Consider the following 12,461-nt stretch of genomic DNA (forward strand, 5'->3'; position numbering starts at 1 on the left):
GACTCAGAGATGTTTTGGTCTCCATGGGACGTGCTGAGGGAGGAGGGCAGAGGGAGAGAGAGGCCAGGGCCGTCCCTAAGCAGTCAGCCCAGCTGCTGCCTGCACCAGATGGCTAGAGCCTGGCGTGACATAAGGCGCAGGAGGTGAACGGAGAAAGGCGACCCGGGACCCGGTCCCGTTAGAGAAGCTGGAACATCAACCTAATTTCAAAGTGGCTCTGAGCATACCTCACCTCTTCCTATCGGCATAGCAACCCAGGTGGACAGACTTGCTGCCTAGCAACACAGCCCGTGCCGCCCACGGGCACACCTGCAGCCCTAATGCACTGCAGTGGTCAGAGTCCCCATGGTGCCGCCTGTGGCAGGCACCACGCAGCGTGCCTCAGGGACCTCGTTCCCCACAGGGCGGCGTTGAGGAGGTAGACGGTGGTGGCTGCTGCTCATCACAGGGCTGGCTCGGGTCCCTCAGTGGCTGATGCCGCCTTCCCTCCCCCCAGGAAAGCTCCGTGGCTTCCTCCGTGTTGGGGACCTGGTGATTGTGGTGACAGGCTGGCGACCTGGTTCTGGCTATACCAACATCATGCGGGTGCTAAGCGTATCCTGAGATGCCCCTCCCCCTCTGACACAGCCGGCTCTGGACCCCCGCCCTCCTCCCAGGTCCCTCCGCCCCATGCCCTCCGTCTGTCTTCTCTACTCCCAGTGCCACCTGCCCGAGCCCACATCTGCCACCTGCCCCGGTCCACCGCCCCTTCCCTTCTCCATTTCATGCAGGCCCCGAAAGTCTGTGCAGTTAAGCACTGGCCAGCCAGCAGCACCAGTCGTGCAATGCCTGCGCCCGGTGCTCTCCGCTGACCCTAACATGCTGTGAGCCTTGAATCCCAGCTTACGGGTTAGTTCTAGTTCCCCAGGTTTCCCACACCTGGGGCGGGGGACTCATGTGCAGTCTCTACAGAATCACCATTTTAGAAATAGTTCATGTCCATGAGTCTGATCTTCTCATATGTGGCCCTCATGATAATCCGGGCATCTCCCGAGGAGTGCCACCTCTTCCTTCGTTGTAACAAAGTGACATCAAAGCACTTCTGGGGAAGCCAGAGGAGGTGGGTGCTGGGAGCACTGACAGCCTGGTGAGCTGTCTTCATGACCCCTCCCTGGCCGCTCTCAGGGCCACCTCATGCCTTGCTGGGTGAGATGCCCTGGTGTCTCCTGCTCCCAGAAATCCCTTCATGCCCACTTTGTTCCCACACACAAACCAGGAGCCGAAACGAGTGTCTCTATTTTCTTTTTAAACCAGGTGTTTGGAAGTAATGATTAAACTTCTCCCACACACCCAGAACCCCAGAAGTCCCCACCCAGGAGAAAAGGGTCCTGGCCCCACATTCTTGGATGCTGCAGAGTAGGCCTGGAGACGGGGTGGGGTAAGGGGTTTCCCTTGTCCCTGAGAAGGCAGAGGTGCTGGCTAGCCTAGCCTTCCCCAGGCTCAGATATTGGGGCCCTCCCCCTACTCCTGCACCTACAGCAAACTCAGTAGGAAAAATCCCCTAAAAGAAAGAACAGCCCTTCCCGCTCCGGTGGCCCTTCCTGTCCCTACCTAGGTAGGGAGAGGGCTCCTCTGCTACCAGTGGAATTGCGCAAGGACCACAGCAGCTGGTGTGGGGGAGCCCTGCCCCTTCCTGTCTCCCTACTGGGCGAGGAGTGGATAAAGGGATGGGTGAATAAAGTGAATTGGTAACAAAGCTAGCAAATGAATAAGTACAGTTATTAAATGATTGAATAAATATGAATAAATAAGAATAAATAAATCAGGAAGGGAGGAAGAAAAAAAAATGCCATGTAAGGATTCAGCCACTAGCCCCCAACCTGGGGGATCTAAGCTGGCACACTAAATAAGGAGGTGCCAATCATCCCTTAGCTTCAAGGGGGGCACCAGTGGGCAGGGACCCATGGAGGAGGTGGCTCCCAGTTGACAGAGACAGTTCTGTCACAGAGACAGACAGCACAGGGAACTTGTCAGGAGTTGTGTGTTCCCACTCGGGGGGGGGGCGGGGGTATAGACAGGGAGAGCCCACACATGGCAGTGAAGGTGGGTGCCCACATTGAGGACCCACGAGTATTGAGGATTCACAGCAATGGGGGCACAGGTCATTGGCAGTGCCCGGCTATGCTAGGGGTCAGGAAGCTAACCATGCCAGGCAGAACCTGTAGGGTCACGGAAAACAGACATCTAGTTACTTGGCAGTGATGTACTTGTGCTTAGAAGGTGGGATCATGGGCCCGGGCCTGCACCTGGCAGGACCACGGCCAGGGAAAACCCTCGTCCAAGGGCCTCGTCCCTGGGACTTGGCAGTGGAGATGTGCAGCGCCTGGCAGTGCCTTGCACGGTGGCGCGGTATGTTGGATGGATGGGTGAATGGGTCAGGAGGCTGCGGGGTGCCTGAGCTGAGGGCAGGACCCTCTTCTTGGCAGTCGGAGAGATACTCCCATAGGGCAGTGCTTCAGGCCAGCCCCAAGAGGCGTATGCCCTTGGGCACACATTATTGCACCCGAGAGCTTGCCTAAGGGTTTCACATGTTGGCAGAGAGCTGGGGGCCCCGGGGGATGGCTGGCTCAGGCGCTGGTGGCCTGGGGGACTGGGCTGTCCCTGGAGGCTTGGCCAGGAGCCCTGAGGGGGGCAGGCGTTCACTTCCTGACCCCTTCCGCCCAGGAGAGCCATCACCTGCTGCCCGCTGGGGCAGAGAGGGTTGGGACGCGGACAGTGGGCGGCCCCGAGGTCCTAGTCGCCGGCCACCTCCTCCTGGGGGGGGGCCCAGCAGGGACACCTGGGAGCGCCCAGCCCGGGACAGGCTGGCGTGGAGGGTTCGGGCAGGTGGGGCAGGCAGGCGGGAGGTGGATGCCCATGGCCCCTGTGCCAGCAGAGGGCCAGCTCGGACAGGCACCAGTGGGGAAGCTGGGGAGCCTGCAGAGCGTCGAGCGGAGCGGGCAATGAGAGTGGCTGGAGAGTCAGGGGAGAGGGGCTGGGGGCCCCGCTGGTGGGTCAGGGCAATGGCCACACTGGAGGTCATGGCTGCTGCCTGCAGGGGCGCATGCACCAGTGGCTCCCATAGCACCGGCTTGCCGCTGAGCCGGGCTCCTGTGCCTGGGGCCAGGCCCCGCACGCCCCGGGCCATGTCCCTGTCATGCTGTACCAAGTGCTGCTCCACAATGCCCGCACCGCCGCCTGGACTCGGCTCAGAGCGCTTCCGCTGCAGCATGGAGTTCTTCTTGCCTGGAAGTTGTCCCGGGAAGGAAACCAAGATAAACATATCAAAAACTATGAGGGCCAAGGGATGGCGGCGGGGTGGGATGTGGGGTTGGAGGAAGAGGGTCAGGGTCTGAGAGTATGTGTCAGAGAGGGTGAGTGTCAGGGACTTGGGGAAGGAGGGCTTGGGGCATGGCGACGCCCACAGTGTCCAGGACTAGGAGATGCTGAGACAGGGACAGTGAGACGCTATTGAAAGGCCTCCTGGGGGCATGTGCGGGGGCTGGGTGGGCCGGGGTATGACACAAGCACTGAGCCTGGGCCCTGGGGCGCTGGGGCTTCTTGCCATGCCTGTGGGCTGAGGGCCCTGCGGGGCAGGCGGGACAGGGGCGGGCCTCACCAATGCGGTGCAGCCGGTCCATGGCCACCGTCTCGAAGGCCCGGCGCATCATGGGGAACTCCTCCAGCACAGCGTTGAAATGGTCCACGCTGAGTGAGTAGAGGCGGCAGTAGGTGTCAGCCCGCACGCTGGCTGTGCGCCGGCCCCGCGTCAGCAGGCAGATCTCTGCCGAAATTGGGGGGAAGCCTTCAGAACCACTGTCCCCAGAACCCCCTCTCACTGGGCCTGCAGCCACTGACCCAGCTTCCCCAGGCTCCTCCCCAGATGGGAGAAGCAAACGATGACCCACCCAGGGTCCCTAACTGCTCCAAGCCCTGTCATTCCAGACCGGCACAATGATGGTACTCACTCTTTCCAAATTAAAGCCGACAAACAGGCCGGTCTTGCTGGTCCCAAGGGTCCTAGTTAATCCCTTGCCACTTTGATTCCCACCCGCACTGCTCTATCCCAAGGGGTAGGCCTGGTGCAGCGCCCTCTGTGTACCCCTCCCCTCCCACTCCTTCGAATGAATACCAAGGCCAACCCAGGGGGAGAAAAGCAGTGCCAGAGGGCAAAGGGCAACACCACAGGGACTCCGGAGGGCGGTGGGTGGTTTAGGGACTGAGATTACACGAGGCTCAAGTCACTTAGCACAGCAGCTGCAGAACTGCCCCCACTGCCTGCCACGGGCTGGGTCCCTGAGTCACACCACCAAGGAGCCACCAAGCTCACGCTTCTGCTTCGTTCCTCTGTCCCTCCTCTCAGGCTTGTCACCGCGAGTGGGTTCTAAGAGGCTCAGTGGCCCAGAATGGACAACCTGCCTGTGTGCGTTGGAATCTCTTTTAAGAAGCATCTTAAAAATGCAGAGCTCCAGGCCCAGAGACGCTGCTTATGAGCCGGGCAGAGGCTGGAAGTCTGTGATTCTGCCCTGACCCAGAGGAGCAGCTGCCCCTCATCCTCTGCTCGCCCCCCCCCCACGCTCCCTGAGGCCCGCTGACCCCCGAAGTAGGATCCGTCAGTGAGGCGCGTGTCCCGGGCGCCGCGTGCCAGCACGCTGAGCAGCCCGTGCTGGATGAAGTACATCTTCCTGCCCACGGAGCCCTCACGCACCACGAGGTCCCCCGGCTGGAAGACCTCAAAGCGCAGCTTGGTGAGCACCGCCGTGACGAAGCTGGGGTCGGCGTGGGCGAACAGCGGCATGTGGGCCACCAGGCCGCGGCAGGTGAAGTTAATGATCTCCTGGGCAGGGGAGGGGCCTGTCAGGCAGGCTGTGCCCCCTGCTCCCAGGGACCCCCATGGAGCTCATCTGTCTCCAGAGGCCCCGCCCCTGGGGTCATGCCCTGCAAGGATGGGGGTGCTTCAGTGGGCCTGGGACCATCCCCCAGCTCCTGCCTTCAGAGCTCTGCATGAGCCCTCCAAGGGCCATCCCCCAAAACACAGATCCCTGCAGCCCCTCCCCATGTATATTCATAGCCCGTAAAAGCCCCCCAAAGGCCTGGCCTCCCATGGCGCCCCATGCAGGCCCCGCCCTCCCGGCCCACCTCCCGCAGCGGCTCGCTCAGCTCGCCCAGGATGCTGTCCTCGTCGAACATCTTGCCCTGGTAGCGGTGCTCGTAGTACTCGTGGATGCGCTGCCGGGTGTCGGCCGGCAGCTTGTGGAAGGACATGTACTGCTCCACCTGCTTGTACTGGAGGGAGCGCCAGCCCAGCCAGGGCCGCAGGCCAGAGGACACGGAGGCGGGCGTATGTGGGGGAAGGTCACAGACACGGGCCAGACCCAGACGAGGGAACGGAGACAGAAGGGGACACACGGGGCCACAGCAGGGCATAGGGATAAGGGTGGGTACAAGGAGGACACAAAGCACAGTCACAGGAAAGCCCAGAGGGCGGTGTCCAAGGACAGGGGCACGGGTCCAAACAAGGAAAAGGTGCACACAGGGGCACGGGGCAAATGGACATGGGGCAAGGAAGGACAGAGACCCAACATGGGCACGCGTCAGAATGGGCCTCCGGGGGAGCCGCCCAGCCCCCAGCAGCCCTCCATGCCCACCCCTTCCTCCTCCTGCCCCTGCTCACCTTCTCCTGGTACTGGCGCCGGGAGGAGTCCAGGGACTGGATGAGGGCCGTGGCGTGGCCGATGAACATGGCGTAGCAGGTGGCACCCACAATCATGCTGAGCATGGTGAGCCAGACATCGGGCATGCCTACCGGTGCCTGCTGCCCGTAGCCAATGCACAGCATGTGGCTCATGGCCTTGAACAGGGCGTGGGAATACTGGCGGCCCCACGAGTGGTTCTGGGGGGCAAAGTATTGCACAGCTGGGCAGAGGGCCCTCCGAGCCTCATTCTCCTCCTGCCCCCTTCTCTCTTAGTCCTTCTGCCTGCCCCTTTTGCTTCCGACCCGCCTCCTAAGAGGCACTTCAGTTGGTTCTGGGGGGCTCCTGAGGCAGGAGGGGCCGCTTTTGCAGCTTGGGGGCCTCAGTTTCTGCCTAGGTTTCCTTCCCTGTCTGCTCCCACTGACACACAAACACTTGCTCGGGGGCTCTTTCCCTGCTCCTCTTACTTCCCACCTCTTCACTCAGGCCTTCTCTCTTGGTCATCTCTCCATCATCTCCCACTTCCTGCCCCCTGCGGTCATCCTGCTGCTCCCGAAGGAGAGCCCTGAGCAGGCCCAGGACGCAGCGCCCTGGGGCGTTCTCACCGCCATGTGGTTGATGGACACCCAGCAGTCGGGCGGGAAGTCCTGCAGCATGGGGACCAGGAACTGCAGGCAGCCGTCCCAGTGACACAGCAGGAGCATCATCCCGATGAGGTTGAAGATGCGAATCACAGCACTGGCCAGGTCATAGGTCATGTGAAAGATCTGAGGGGTCCGAGGGAGGGCCGCTCTGGACAGGGACCCTCCCTGCCCGGCCCCCTCCATTCCCAGCCTTGCAAATTCTCTTTGAATGTCTCTCTGGCCCCAGCCCCATGAGTTTGAACAACGTGGCCATTATTTGTACAGCACACACATATATAGCTGATATGAAGTGGGTCGTGTTACTCCTCTCAGAGACAGGAAATCACTGCCAGTCATGTGGCCAGAATCACACAGTGAGCAGCACAGCAGAAACTCAAAAAGGTCTGCTGTGCAAGCTGCCCAGGTGGAGCCTGGAAAAGAGGAGGGGGCATTTCACAGTATAATGTCCCCACGGCATGTGTAGAAGAATTAATGCCAGCAGCCCTCTTCCCCTCCGATAATAATCATTGTTATAGGTAATTTGCTGAGAACTTAAACTGTGTGCCGGCACCGCTCTACGTGCTTAACTCCTCGAATCCTTATATTAATAACCTTATCATATGCAAGTATATTTAATATTCTCATCTTATGGAAGAGGAAACCAAGTCTCTCTAGTAAACAGTAAAACTGGGATCTGACCACAGGCAATGAGACTGCAGGACCCACGCTTGAACCATTAAACTCTGCTGCCCTGAAACCCTGGCTTCTTCCACTCCCTGGGATTCCTGGCTCCCCTCCCACGTCTTCCTCCCAGAGTCCAACTAACCTTCAAGTATTTGCCCAGCAGCTGTGCTCCGCCGTGCTGCAGCACCGCGGTCACCTCGGGGCCCCACCCCTGGACCCCTTCTGTTCCTGCTTCTCCCCCAGACTGGAGACGCCACCCTCAGAAGCCCCAGCTGCCCCGGAGTCCCCCGGAGGGGGTCCGCGAGCCCCCTGCCCACCTCCCTGCCCCACCTCCTCCCACTGATGGATGTAGCGGATGAGGCGGGAGAGGCGGAGCAGCCGCAGCAGGCTGAGGATCTTGGTGAAGCGCACGATGCGCAGGGCGCGCGCCGTTTTGTAGACCTCGGCGTCCAGTCGCGGCTCCAGCTCCACTACCAGGAAGATGTAATCCACAGGGATGGAGGAGATGAGGTCAACCAGGAACCAGGTGCGCAGGTAGCGTGTGCGGATGGCCTGCGGTGCCAGCAGGATCTCGGCGCCTTCGTCCACCACGATGCCCGTGCGGAAGTTGAGCACCAAATCCAGCAGGAAGAAAGTGTCCGACAGGACGTTGAAGACGATCCAAGGCGGGGAGTTCTCCTCCTTGAAGAAGGTGATGCCCACGGGGAGCACGATGAGGTTCCCCACCATCAGCAGGAGCATGATCAGGTCCCAGTAAAACCTAAAGTGGGTGTGGAGTGGGGAGTGAGACCACAGTGATAGTTCACCAGCCACTAGACTGACAGCAGATAGTCTGCCCTGGCCACGAGTGGCAACGATACAGGCCACGGACCGACCACTTACAGCTGCTGGGAGTGGACACTGGACCACCATTTGGGAAAATAGTTTGGTATTATCTAGTCGAGATAAACATTGTACTCCCAGCAATTCCATTATCTGGAGGAGGTATGTACCGGAATAGCAGTGTTAAATCCAGAAACAACCTGAGTGTCCGTCAGTAGAAAACTGTAGATAAATGAGATAAATGCATCGGATCTGTTCATGCCCCAGTATACTCTGCAACTGTGAAAGCATCCAACGGCAGCCACGTCCACAGTATGTGTGCGTCTCACATACTTAATGTTGAGCAAAAGAAGCAAGAAACAAAAGCACACACATCGGATGATTTCACTTGTACAAAGTTCAAAAGCAGCCAAACTCAAGTGCATAATTTAGGGAGTCAGAAAAATGGTAAAACTACAAAGAAGAGTAAGAAAATGAGTACCATAAAAGTTATAATAGTAGGTGTGGGAAAGGAATGTGAAGGCAGTAGGGAGCATATAGGGTACCCACTCTTGACCTAGATAGTTGTTACATTGTGATTTGAGAGTGTGCTTTAGAATTACTCTTTCAAATATATATATATATATATATATATATATATATATATTTACATAATATATATAATATATATATTTCAAATATAATGTATATACATAATACATATATAACATCTCAATCACATGGTCCACTATATACTATACCACTCTCTCCATATCTACTATATATATATGTATATATATATATATAGATACACTATATCTATATATATCTACTATATATCTTATGTATAGAATCCTTATTATCTATACTCCTAATATATACATATATATCTTCTTAATATATATGTAATATCCTTACTATGTATATGATATGTCACTATTATTAAATGTTTTTAAAGTTAAAAATCAAGTTCCCTGTGCTAATCTCACAGGGTTGTTGAAAAAATATGCACTGAGACGATGGCTGTGACAGTTCTGTACAAGCACTAGCTGGTGGTGTGACTCACCCACTCTATTCCGAGACTCCTCAAGAGGTTGCTGCTCCCCCATCTCAGCTATCTGCCCATTCCTGGTGTAGTACTTCACCCCCTCCCCTGCCTTCCCCACCCCCATCCCTCTTCCCAACCAGTCGGGCCCATGGTTCTTGTTTCTCTGCTGGGATCTGCTCTACTGTGTCCCAGGCTGGGGGTGGTCTGTCCTGCCTCCCATCTAAACTGAGCTTTTCAGGGATGCTGCACCCCCCTCCACAGCACTTCAGACAGGGCTGTCCATGGAGAAGCTCCACAGGAAAGCTTGGGGCAGTTAGGCTTGAAGCTCCGCCCTCCTTTCCTCCCCTGACCTCCCTGTGCCCACTGGGACTCTGGCTGAGCCCAGGCAAGGGAATGAGCAGGGGAGAGCCACACTGCTGTGGTGGAAGCTGTGGAAAGAACAGGTCGGGAAGGAGCTAGGTGAAGCTCTCATTCAGAACAAACAAACAAACAAAAAACACCGGACAATTTGAGGGTCCCAATTAGCTATGATGGTTTTATTTCCAGGACGCAGCTAATCACATCATTGACCCCAGACGTAGCCCCTCTGACTGTAAAATCAATTCTTTCAGCCCCCAAAAGAAGCTTAGTGGTCCCCAACAGGCCTCCAGACAGCCCCTCAGATTAAGTGCTTTCAATCAACCAAAAAAAAAAAAAATCCTCGACCCCCTCTTCCTCTCCCGCCTGGGCCACTGGAGAAATCCTGTACTGTGAGCTGGGAGAGGAGCGGGAAAGAGGGTTCGCCTAGCCATCGCGCAACTTCACTGCCAGCTCACAGGCAGGCACAAGCCTGGCGGGTGATGCGGTGGAGAGGGCAGATAAGAAGCACCATAATAAGGGAGAGACATGGCTTCTGGGGGGTACATCAGAGGGTGAGATGGGGAAGGGGAGGGAGATCCACAGGAGATTGGAAAAGGGGCATGGTGAGGTGGGAATGAGGCAGTAAAGGAGATGGGAATGGAAGAAATAATGGAAGAAAGGAACATTTAGGGAATGTGGAGGTTCGTGGATTCAAGACGATGTCTAGGTCTCCAATTGCATTTCCAGACTCCTGATTCACACCTCATCCCTTCGGCTCATCTCGCTCCCCGGGTTAGGTGCTTTACACATCTCCTTGCCTCACCCAAAAGCTGTCCTTCGTTTCCCGCAAGGACAGGATTGCTCTCCTCCCCTAGCGACCTTGATGTAGAGGTACAGCCCGATGGGGACTGTGAAATGGCCCTGCCCTCACCCTCAGTGCCTTTTCTCTGACAAGTCACCTGGGCGGTGGCCCTGCCCCCGCGTCGCTGCCTCAATCGCTGAGCCCCAGCCATGCCCCGCCGCATCCCGCCTTCAGCACCAGGGACAGCGACCAGACTGCCGTCAGAACACCCCCCTTCCCCAGGGGTCCCTCTTTTTCCCGATAGCCTGCCTTGCCGAACTAGGCAGGTGCTAGGGGTGGGAATAGGGGGTAGGGTGGGTGGAGGGCAGCGGAGCTCGGTTTCTCCATCAGGCTGACCGCGAGCCTCGGAATATGCCATAATTGCCCAGGTCCCCAGCAAGCAGTGCTGGAGGACGCAGGACCCCTAACTCCAGCAGCCCCTGTGGTCCCGGCGAGTGCCGGGTTCCTGAACCGGGAAATCCAGGTCTCCGGCGTCTGCTTGTCCCTTCCGGCGCCCCCAGCCTGAGAAGTCACTGAGAATTCCCAGGCTAGGCTGGTGGAAGTGACTCGCCCCACCCGGGAACCCCTCGGCCGGAAATGAAGTGACCGTGGAGGGTGAGGCGGGCCCGGGCCCGGTGCCGCGGCCGTGGGGGTGGGATCTGCGTCCCCCGCCCTCCTTGCCGGGCCCCCAGTACCGGAAGTCGCTGTAGGGGTGGATAATCCAGGTCCCCGCTGACTTGACCCGCTCCTGCTCGATTTCCACTGCTCTGTGGCTACCGAACACGCGAAGGCAGAACTTGTTGACCGTGGGCTGGAGCAGCGTGCCGAGCTGCCTCCTCTTGGACTCGAGTCCGGATCCGGACCCGGGGATCGGACCCGAGGTCGCAGTCGTAGGCGCCGGGGCGACGGGAGGCACCGCCTCCAGTCCAGGGGTCGCCCGGTCGCCGGCCCCCGTCGTCGGCCGCGGCTCCGCCTCCATGACTCCCCGCGGCTTACACGCCTGGCTTCCTAGACCCGGCGGCGGCCATCCGGGCCCCCCGGCCCCTCCCGGAGTCGGAGCCCGCGCAGCCCCGCGGGCTCGGAGCGGAGGCGTAGTCGGCTGGGAACTGCCAGCGTGCCGGGCAGAGGGGGTGTGGTGACAGGCTCCCCCGCGGGCGACCGGCGGCTTGCGCGGCGCCCCCTGGCGAGGGCAGCGCGAAAGCTGGGCAGGGCAGACGGGGGCGGGGCTGTCCGAGAGCCTCCAGTGGAGGAGGCGGAGCCAACGAAGCCGGTACCGGGAGGGCCTCGGGGTGGGCGTGGCTTAGCGCAGAGCGGCGGTTGTCCAAGTGTGGGAGGTGGCCGCGGGGAAACGCTGCGGGAACAACGGAGAGGGCGTGGCCTAGAGTGACGGGCTTTTATTCATAGAGTGCCAGGGAGGTGGGGACGCTTTCAAATGGCGGGAAACCCGGGAGGTGGCTGTGGCTTGTGACACCGAGGAGGGCGACGGATTGGGGACCTATGGAAGAGGTGGGGAATGGCTTTTGAGATTCTTCCCCACTCTCGCTCCTGGACTGCCTGCATTCCGCTTTCTTTCTCTCAACACTCTAAGCACATTGCTTTCTTCCGTTCTCCATACTGCTCACCCTAGTGTTTCCCTTTCGGAGTTCACTCTGCCAACCTTCAAATGCAACTCTGCCCGTCCCTGAGTGGACCCTGAGGACACAACAGCTGGTTCAGACCTCATGTCCTCTCGGAAACGTAGAGACACATTTCCCAGGTAGGATCTAGCCTAGAGCTTTCTGTCCCCTTTTTTCACAAGGCTGCCCTTAGCTGCTTACAGGCCTTTCTCTCCCACTAGACTGTGAAGCTCTCAAGAACAGGAGCCTGACACCTGGCACAGTGCGGACACATAGTGGGCACTCAGCAAATGCTTGCTGAACGAACGAATGATCTGGGCAAGTGTACTTGGAGGAGGAAGCGGACTCGCCACGGTCCTCTCAGTGCCTTCATTACCCTTCCCTTTTTATTTTAGGGGACTTTTCCTAAACCATTTCTGGCTAAGTGATCTAATCTCCATCTGACAATCCTTCATCCCAGCTCCCCTGATAGTCTGACTTTAATCGTTATCCTCAGGCTCTTTCTCATTTCCCTTTCTGTTTCTCCGTCCCTTCTAGAGCGTCTCTCATTGCCCAGTTTGTCTCAAGGTCTTCTCTTTCCTCTTCTTTTTTTCAATGTAATAAACTTACACTTCCTATATTGTGTGTAAGTACGTAACATAGCGTTCTCAAGTGATCTCCCCCTTTTCGGCATCCGAGTCCACGTCCCTCCAGCGCAAACCTTTCCTCCCCGGCCCCGCCCCGACCCCACACGTGCAGAGCTTTTGTTCAGGCGAACCGGCGGGAGTCCCCGTGTGCTGTGGTTAGACGGGCGACTTG

The 12,461-nt window shown here is 58.1% G+C and overlaps 2 protein-coding genes across 4 annotated transcripts in view; one reads left to right on the top strand and one right to left on the bottom strand.

Annotated features, from left to right (window-relative positions):
• Positions 1-1,738, top strand: part of PKLR (pyruvate kinase L/R) — an 18,918-nt gene extending 17,180 nt beyond the window's left edge. For all 3 annotated transcript variants that reach the window (XM_081026239.1, XM_081026238.1, XM_081026240.1), the window contains one exon: positions 497-1,738. In XM_081026239.1, the coding sequence (XP_080882365.1) occupies positions 497-603 (107 nt within the window). In that variant the 3' untranslated portion in view covers positions 604-1,738. The remainder of the gene's footprint in view (positions 1-496) is intronic.
• HCN3 (hyperpolarization activated cyclic nucleotide gated potassium channel 3) lies at positions 1,069-11,100 on the bottom strand. The gene is made up of 8 exons (XM_081026237.1): positions 10,743-11,100; positions 7,349-7,778; positions 6,317-6,478; positions 5,693-5,911; positions 5,158-5,304; positions 4,615-4,855; positions 3,638-3,802; positions 1,069-3,264 (listed from the first exon to the last, which is right to left on the bottom strand). Exons 1-8 carry the CDS (start codon positions 11,024-11,026, stop codon positions 2,564-2,566), a joined length of 2,349 nt encoding a protein of 782 aa, XP_080882363.1. The 5' UTR covers positions 11,027-11,100; the 3' UTR covers positions 1,069-2,563.
• Between the last annotated feature and the right edge of the window lie 1,361 nt (positions 11,101-12,461).

Source organism: Rhinolophus hipposideros (genome assembly GCF_964194185.1).
Source record: "Rhinolophus hipposideros genome assembly, chromosome: 19".
In the NCBI taxonomy this organism is placed as follows: domain Eukaryota; kingdom Metazoa; phylum Chordata; class Mammalia; order Chiroptera; family Rhinolophidae; genus Rhinolophus; species Rhinolophus hipposideros.